The sequence below is a fragment of the Mytilus edulis genome, chromosome 6 (genome assembly GCF_963676685.1).
Source record: "Mytilus edulis chromosome 6, xbMytEdul2.2, whole genome shotgun sequence".
Taxonomy (NCBI): Eukaryota; Metazoa; Mollusca; class Bivalvia; order Mytilida; family Mytilidae; genus Mytilus; species Mytilus edulis.
The window spans coordinates 53,931,444-53,941,395 of NC_092349.1; the positions used below are offsets into that span (position 1 = coordinate 53,931,444).

General features: G+C 32.4%; 1 protein-coding gene across 1 annotated transcript; it reads left to right on the plus strand.

The window, feature by feature from the left end:
- The first annotated feature begins 1,184 nt into the window (after nt 1-1,184).
- Nucleotides 1,185-9,689, plus strand: LOC139527879 (uncharacterized). The gene is made up of 4 exons (XM_071323553.1): nt 1,185-1,599; nt 6,856-6,936; nt 7,715-7,858; nt 9,133-9,689. Exons 1-4 carry the CDS (start codon nt 1,287-1,289, stop codon nt 9,465-9,467), a joined length of 873 nt encoding a protein of 290 aa, XP_071179654.1. The 5' UTR covers nt 1,185-1,286; the 3' UTR covers nt 9,468-9,689.
- Nucleotides 9,690-9,952: the final 263 nt, after the last annotated feature.

Sequence of the window (9,952 nt, forward strand, 5' to 3'; positions counted from 1 at the left end):
CATTCAACATCTAAATTCGTGATTCCCCTTTACCCCAAAAAACAATGAAAAATTGAATTCTACAAATGCTATTGAATCCACAGTAAATTAAGTGTGAAAATGAATACTAGAATAATCAAGCTTTATAAATTGAGTTGAAAAGAATATCATGATGTGGTGGGTATTTCATTGAGACATGATTTCAAAATATTGCAGCAAATTAATTGTCGTTTTTTGAAGCCGTAAATTACCGATTGTCACCTTAGTAAACAATAAACAAACAGCATGGATTTTGAGCACGTGTATAAGAACATGATCAATAAGATAATAGTGCATTTCAATGACAGATTCATGCGTATTGCGATCACCAAACTTTTACGAGACAGTTCCCGGTTTGTTTACTGCATACGAAAACACTTACGGTGAATTGTTTACTTGAAGCAATCGATTAAAAACAAGTCTTCTAAATTCGGTCAATTATAGAATTTTTTTGAGAAACAGTATACATGTATGTGAATACGTTTTTATATTAAAAACTAGCCATTTACAATTAAAAAAAATATATATGCATAATTTTTTTTTTAATTTGAAGTTTCATATGACTTTAAAAAAAAAAAGGAAACATGAACAAAAATTAACGTTCAAATACTGTGGATTTATTTATAAATTTCGTGAATAGAAAAAAATATTTAATTTTTTAATCAGAGAGTTTGGGAACATCGAATAAGCAATATCATGTCAGGTTAATGAATATTCTTTGAAGATGTTGAAAATCATTTCCCATGATCATACATACAGTCTTTTCAAATAGAGGCATCTTCAAATTTCAGTGGTCGATGGCTTTTATATTTTGTCAAAGGAAATGTCGAATGCATACACCAATCTTATCTATGGCGACCTTTTTCAAACATGTGCTTTGCGCTATATAATGGTCACATGCTGTCATTTTACTATCAAAATATTTAAAATTAGACTCAAAATCCCATAAGACATGAATAATTGTCAAATCGAGGTAAACAATATACACAAGATGGTTGCAAACAATCTTGCCAATGATCAGATATTACAGACCATATGTACAGGTAGATTATCGGTAGTATGAGTTTTGTATCATGCATCGCCAAAAAATGGAAGAAGATAGCAAATGAAATCAATACATAGTTATATATTTTAGTACACATAATTAGTTTCCTCCTGTGATTACATATAGTATATAAAGGAACATACAGAAAGCCTACGTTAGACAGAGTGAAAGCCCTGTTGTTTATCTTGATGAATTATTTTTTCGACGGAAAATTTAAAGCAACATGATTTATATATTAAATCTGCTGTTGTGGGGTATTATATCCGCCAAAGGTGCTCCAGTTCATGACTGCATTGGGGAACAATGTCGGAACATTGTATCGGTTCCACTGATAGATGAAATGAAAGCCACTTTAAAAGCTGATTTGGATGTTTCCAAACTTAATAGTGTTTTGCATAAATATATTCTGGAAGAAGTTACAAAAGCTGTTAAAGTATCTTTCGATGTTCAGATGGAGAAGGCAGTAGATGAAATTCATGGGAATGTTACAAAGTTGATGCAGTCGGATATAAAGACAAAATTTGATATATTACAAGGTAAATACATATGTATACTACCATATATGATTAACGTAGGAATGAAATATTCAAATGAAAAATAATGCTATTGGTTATCACATTGCATATCTGATACAGCAAAATCTGTACCATTTAGTTCGATTATAGCTCGGTTGATTTTCTGTGAAGATAAACCAACCAAGCTTCAACAAGTCAATGAAGTAAACAAGTGTAAATAAAACATAAAACACATTACAAACACATCAATATCATGTCACTTCAGTCATGACATGCAGGTATCTATGGTTTTATTTAAATATGAAGTTAATAGAAAAAAAACTAACTTCAATAAATTTTGAAATTACGGATTGTGTCGCCTTTATGAAGAGCTTTGACTTATAGTCATGGTTACACAATACCATTTAGGTCTTATAGATTATATCATTTCGTAACCGTTTTATTAGATTTTGGTTTTGTTTTGAGCACAAAGTATGAGACATTTTAAGAGTGTTGGACGATACCAAACGGAGATGCAAACTTGGTTTTCAAAGACAAACCGATAACTTCATGACAAAAGATTACAGAAATACATACAAAATCTACATAACAAAACAAAGAAAAAAAAATAATCAACGAAAACTCCATTCAAATGCTCTAAACGAGTGAGAATATCATCTTTCATATACATCAACTGGCATGTTGTTTATTTAAGATTATATTCGATAATTAGTCTGAATTGTGGTTATACTTTTAAATAAAAAAAACATGATTGTGGTATCGATAGAAACAAATCAGTCTATGAAATATTTACCGATAATGTTAATGGTCAATCAAGCAATGATGCAGTTTGTAAAATTAGTAAAGGTAGGACTTCACTCTAACCTTGAAATCCTTGGTTTAAAAGCTTAATTGTAAGCAGCAACTTTCCATTAATAAAGTTACGACAGAAAACACAAGCATAAAAACATGGAAGATATATACGTGTCTGCCTGCTGAAATAATGCACTTAAATTGGTTCTATTTGAAGATATTATAAGAAAAGAGACAATTGATCATCTCTATAGCTGATAAAAGACATCTAGACCCCTTACCTACTGGCTTGCTGTCTTAAAAATGCAAACTGTGAGCAGGAAAATTCACAGCTATTTTTTGGTTGATCAAAAGATAGTTTTGTTGATACAAATATGGTTCTTGTTGTTGATTTTTTATCGACTTTTCTTAATTCAGTTTATTTATCATTAAGGTCAAGTTACAGTAAATGGGCTATGTCGCAGATTTAACTAACATTTTGCATACACCTCTGGCTCGATGAAATTCAACTGAAAATTGCAAAACATAATACATTTAAAATATAATATTACTAATTGAATTTTCAAAACAATGGTCAAGATTTGTATAGAAAGCACATAAAATCGGCATCAAATCTTTTGAAATTTGTCTCAAAATCGCCAAATCTCTAATAAAGTAAAGTAATCTTAATTTAAAGTCGGGTTGCATATATATACACAATAACAAAGAACATGAGCTCTTAAGAGCTCTATAAACCGACTGATATTAACAAACAAAACGTACATGTAATAACATCAGATACACATACAACACAAACATACAGACAGACAGAGAGCACATATATATGTAGGACTCGGACCCGCGATGGTACTCCGAACCGCGATGGTCACGCTGAAGTGCGATGGTCTAAGCTGAAGTGCGTTGGTTGACACGCTGAAGTGCGATGGTGACATTGTGACGCTAACTTGTTGTTAGATACGCTGACGTGCGTTGGTGGGTACGCTGAAGTGCGATGGTGGGTATGCTGAAGTGCGATGGTCTAATTTTGACGTTGTTTATACTAGCTAAATGCGACGGTCTGAAGTTGGAATCCTATTTTATGTGGAGGTGTAGTGGTAAGTGTGATAGCCTCATATTTGAGAGATCGTGTTTTTATTTCTGTTCAGGTTAAACCAAAGACTTTGATTTTTAATATGCTAATTTTCCGCATATATAAGCAGACAGCAGTATGGGATCAGAAAATAGACTGGATGGCTGAGATTAATGGAAAATCGCACTATTTTTACTTGGTCTACTAATAATAAATCAATGAAATTTTGCATAAAGATAGATTATACTTATTTCGGAATTTTAAGAGAAACAAATTGGAGTCACCGATGTTGTTTTGGAGATATGTCTTTATATTGCGTGTTGAAGTGCGATAATAAAAATGATGCACTAAGTAGGATCCAATTAATTTTATCAAATATACTAGTAACTTGTTTTTGTCATATCATACCTAAGAAATTGCTCACAACACCCAGTCATTCATTTATCTGATATCATAACAGTTTTATGATTGACTCATAGCAGGTATAGTATTGCTGCTCCTCCACTTAGCACCAAGTTGGGACCAATCGGGTTTATTTTTTGTCTATCCCGTTTGTTTAAAGTTTAAACATATTTTATTTGCATAAGTAGCAAAAGGGATTGGACACAAGTTATGACAACATTAGAGACGTCCTCTCCCAATATAAATATAAACACAAAGTACATTAGATAATGGCGAAAAAAAGAAAAAAAACATAGTAGTAATGCATGTAATACATACTTCAAACAAAAATTAGAATTAAAAATTTAAAAAAATACAATATAATAAGGAATAATAATGAAACAACTGGACTGGAGTGAAAGGTTGTAAAGTAGAAATTTAGAACGTTAATTGATTGTTTTAAATCTTTGTGTTATTCTGATATAAGATTGTACGGACTCAAAAATGTCTTTGTTTTGCTGAAAAGAAAGGTCACCGTCACCAGCTAACAGAAGCTCAATGGATATAGCATAACGTTCTAATTTAGAAAACAGTATTTCTCTTGCTTCGTTGTGAAAAGCGCACTCTAAAAAATAGTGTATATTATCCTCAACAGGGTGGCCACAGCTGCATGCCGGATTTGCTTTAATATTAACACGATGTAAATCTGAATTTAAAGAACTGCACATATTTCTCAAACGTGTATGAATGATATTAAGTTTTCTATCCCCACAACTAAAATAGGAAGGTGGCTGTATCAATTTGGACTTCATCTTTCGTTTAAAAATATTTATATTTTTGGACGTACGTATGTCGGGGGTAAGTCTATTCCATTCAATAGTAGTGGATGGGAAAAAGGATTTTCTAGTTATGTCTTGTCTATAACCGGGTACATCCTGTTGCAGAAGATTAATACTGTAAGCACAATAAAATTACTGAGATTGTGTGGTTTTTTTTACAAAACAGGATTCATCCCAAGCCGCTGAAAAAAAAAAAAAATTATCGTTACTTGATATAACGAAAAAAAAAATTATAATTGAATGATACTTTCAAAAAGTCAAAATTAATAATAAAATCAAGACATTTTACTTGTCGTACAAAACTTTTCGAGCATAAATTTTGTATTCCGAACACCGGTAGGCTCATCTAGAGACCAATATCATCTTATCCTTTAGTCGCCTTGTTCCCATTGATTTACATATTTCGGTAACCTCCACACCCAATCATCAAATCTGTTTGGGACTTGAAGCGTTCGTTTCATTTTATTTCCGCTTCTTTGTAGGTATGAAACTTTCAGCTACAAATCATCTTCTGCTCATGCTTGTATTTAATTTGTAGATTTTGTAATATTAACGTTGTTTTTGAAAACGCCACAATATTTAAACGTCATGTGCAAAACCATCGCACTTCAGCGAAACGACCATTGCACTTCGGCGTAGACCATCGCACTTCAGCGTGACCATCGCACTTCAGCGTCCCCATCGCACCTCGGATTCCAACATATATATTAACACACAGATAGCACGTGCAGAGTAAAAGCTAAGCAAGATATATATTAAAACAAATGTCAAATATCAGCACATATATAGTAGCACATATTATTTATATCAGAGTAGCACATGCAAAATTAAACACTATAAGCACAAACTAAAGACTGCATGCATCTATAGCAAAGGTAATGTATAAGCAAAAGAAATAAATAGCTAAATAAAGAATAAATAAAAATAACTGCAAAAAGATAAAACATTAAAAAAAACCAGCAGTCTTCGAGATTAAAACATACATGTAATAGCATCAGATACACATACAACACAAACATAACTGCAAAAAGATAAAATATTAAAAAAAAACAGCAGTCTTCGAGATCAAAACATACATGTAAAAACATCAGATACACATAGAACACAAACATACAGACAGATAGCACATACTATATATATTAACACACAGATAGCACATGCAGAATGAAAGCTAAGCTTCTCTTACCATACCTTGTTGTTTTGGCCGTGGTATATCTGCTATGGCTTTGTACCTGAAGTTATATGCATTTTCTTTAATATTTACTAAATTATGTAGGAATTCTGGACTGTTCATGAAGTGTATCGTAAGAATTTGTGTAGTCGTCATAAATAAATCTGAGTGCTCTTTCTTGTATTTTGTCTATTTTCTTATTATATAATACCATAGATTTGTCTTAAAAAACTATATGTTGTTGATTCATACATTTCCGTTACAATGATGCAAAAAATAAAGATAGGGTTACAGACAAACGAAATGTGCTTTTTGTTTAAGATCAATGTGTTCATCGAAAAAAACATCTAATTACTCGAGAGTGGTTACCTCAGACAAACGTTTGATTGGTTTTTTATTCTTTCTTTGCCTTTAGAATTTATGAAAATTATTTCGTTTTTCTTTTTTTTTGTTTATTAATGTTAATTTGCATTTAAAACAATGTCCTCACTTAAAGATTGGTAAAATATCCATGTATGGATGAATTTTATTTGTTACTGTGAGGTTTGAATGGTTTAAAACTGTTAGCCGGGGAAAACAATAAAATTTGACAATTCACCATTCAAAACCGCGAAACTCCCAAAACTGGAGGCGTTATCAATTTTGAGGATTTGCAAATAAGAGTAGTCCTTGCCATTTTTTATGGGACATAAACTTAAACTCGACGGGTGCCATATGTGGAACAGTATTTGCTTACCCTTCCGGAGCATCTGAGATCACCCCCAGTTTTTGGTGGGTTTCGTGTTGCTAGTCTTTATTTTTATATTTTATGTCATGTATACTATTATTTGTCTGCTATGACTGAAAGAGTTAAGAACCTAGTGACATTGATGTTTTGCATGTTTTGTACGGATTAATTTGAAGAAGAAGAAAAATAGTCTGTAAAAAAAGTTGATGATAGATATCCCTTTATGTTATTCCAAAACTTCCGTTTGCAGATAAAAATGATATTCCTACAATGCTGATAATAACTTTTTCATTTCTAGACGAAAGCTTTAAGGGCAATACATTTGTTAGATGGGGCCGACAATCATGTGATGGAACGTTGTCGTCATTAGTATATAAAGGTATGTAAGAACAATCTATTCATTACATTATTCTGACAGAGAAAGGCAGAGAGATGCAAAGAAAATTTAGAATAATAGAAAAACAAAAAAATGGGGAATTCATTTATTAAACATATAAATGATGGATATAAAGAGTGGAATTGTGCCTTCTTGCATGATAAATAAAAAAAGGTTTAATACGATATTTGTAGGACCACTTTTAGTTATACATGAGAGATATAAAATAAAGAGATCAGTAGGGTATATTACGGGTAGCAAATATAGAATCCATCACTGCAACAAGTGTGATATAATATTTCTCCCGTCGAGACATTAAAGTTTTAATATTTAAAACACACGAAACACGAAGCTTGCCGAGTTTTTTTTATATATCTACATGTAACTGCTGAGAACAGGAAGATATCGTAATATAAGAGTTTTAATGGTGCAATAGGTTTCTGTAGGTTTTAGTCTTTCTTTTTCAATGAAAATTTTCAGAAAATTGTGTTCTTTCTATATGACGTCCTCAGACATGGTCACCTTTTTCAAAACGTCATAAAAAGAAATTCAGAAGAAATCGAGAAAATTTAACGTCATTTAACTACATTTCGACCAATCATTTGCTGAAAAAAGATATTTTACTGTTGATGAGAACTAAATTTTCATACACTGCTCACGAAATGTGAAAAAAAATAGCACACAAATCAGAGAAAGTGCACTATTTTTTTATTTTTGTTTTATTGTGCGTATAATCGAGGTTTTCTCCCACATTTCTTAAGAGATGATATATCTATTTTAGGATATATGGCCGGTCCTACGCATAAGGCACAAGGAAGTGGATCCAATTATTTGTGTCTAACCAGTAATCCCCAAGCGGGTGATGTCCCTGCAGATTGGGTTAGCAGTCCTGGACTTCTTTATGGCATCGGTTGGGAATTAACAGGTATGAATCGACAAACCTTTTGTGCTATCTTGTATAACTAATTTACACATACGATAAGCCTGTTGCAAATAATACGCCATTAGTAAGACAGTTCAACTTTATTTAACATTGTTTATCGAATTACATTGTTATTTTATATTATCGTGAATGAATCGTTCTTCGTTATTCTATATAGATAGTGAAAGTCATTGTGCAAACGGGCACAATGTAATTCGATTTAGTGCCGCGATATGGCAGTAGCATGAGTTCGAATCCCGGTGGTAAAAAAAAATCCGTTTACAGATAATACGTTGTCATGCTGATGTTTAGGAGCATTATATATAATCTAAATATCTGCCCAACAGCTGGAGTGCTATATAGAACCACCGACCGTCAGTACGAAAACAAACAATCCTAGTCGATTATAGATTGCAGTCGTAATTTTTTTTCTTTCAATTTTTAATTAATTTGTCATGTCGGGGATTTTATTAGATTTCCTGGCGAGCTTGTGTTTGAACAGTGTCGAAGGCTGTGCTGTGACCTTGTGTTCCTAACTTCTACATCATTGAAACTCAATTTTCTTGCTATCACTTGATAATATTAAAACAGATTCATGGTGTTTTCATTGTTATACGTAACTTAAATGAGAGACAGTCCTAATGGAAAGAAGATCGGTTATTATAATTACACGAAAAAAGACGACAGAGAGGCAAAGCACACTCTTAAAACCAATATACATACTAAATATTACCGCGCTGAAGTACGTCCATTATTCATAGTTCATTATTCATTATTCAATTTTTAAATATTGAATAGTGAATAGTGAACTATTTCATTATTCATTATTGAATTTTGAATAATGAACTACGAATAATGGACGTACTTCAGCGCGGTCTAAATATAGAGCATCATGAACACCGCACAAACAGGAGACGGTTTCAAATGCCATGATAAGGAAAGTATATTGGTTCTTTACAACTACTTGCACCCGTCTTCTTGCACATGGCAATCTATTGAAAATTACCATAGCAATGGACTACATCTAATGTTTAATGTAGGATAAAACAAAAAACATAATTGGTATGTATAGTCTTTTCACTGACCAGATCCCTGCACCCTCAATCCCCTTCTTAACGTAATTTGGGAAACATTGATTGACCAATACGGAAAATATTCAAAATCGATGTCAAAAGCAATTTTCACCAACCAACTTGGTCTCTTTATTGACATTATAAACATTCATACTTGAAATTTTTTACACAGAGCCGCTCAAAGAAATCGCACATCTATTTCAGGAACTGACAGAAGTAAAAGTTTAGACCACATTGATGACAAAGATGTCCCATGTGCTGTGTGTCTGACAAAAGGTAAAACAACATTGATGATCCCTGGCAGGACATCATGCTATTCAGAATGGACAAAGGAATATACAGGGTTTCTGGTGTCGTCGAGGAACGAGAAAGGCGCTGTAACAACAGAGTATGTGTGTGCAGATGAAGATCCGGAATTTTACGGATCACATAATCATAATCACGGGCTTATTCATTTTGTAGAAGTCAAATGTGGGAGCATTCCGTGTTCTAAATATGAAGACAAAACAAAATTAAGCTGTGTTGTGTGCAGTAAATAGTCAACTATCCCTTATTTGAATGATGTCAATAACAGTTGATTGATGTTTAAAGATGATTGCCGATCTTGATTTTTGACTTTTGTCAGACATACTACTTCTGCGGTTTTATCCATGTAGTGTCATTACCAATTTGGCCTGCTAACCCTTACTTTTCCTTTCATTATTTTGTGACATATAAATTAAAAGGCACTTTTTTAAAGTCTAATAAAAACTTTGTTATTATTTCATTGTTATTGAGACAAAACAGAATTGAGATGTGTTATGTGTAGTAAATAGTCAACTATCCCTTCTTTGAATGATGTCAATAACAGTTGGTTGCTGTTTAAAGACGATTGCTGATCTTGGATTGTTTTTTACTGATGTCAGACTAACTACCTCTTTGGTTTTACCCATGTAGTATTATTACAAATTTTGCCTGCTAACTCTTACAAATCTATTAATTATTTTGTGCCATGTTAAAAGTCTAATAAAAACTTTGTTATTAT

Excerpts from the sequence above, each read along its gene's own strand:
- LOC139527879 (XM_071323553.1), top strand. The coding sequence starts at position 1,287 with ATGATTTATATATTAAATCTGCTGTTGTGGGGTATTATATCCGCCAAA. Across the intron at positions 6,937-7,714 it reads GTCGTCATTAGTATATAAAG|GATATATGGCCGGTCCTACG; the intron begins GTATGTAAGAAC and ends TATCTATTTTAG. Across the intron at positions 7,859-9,132 it reads CATCGGTTGGGAATTAACAG|GAACTGACAGAAGTAAAAGT; the intron begins GTATGAATCGAC and ends CATCTATTTCAG.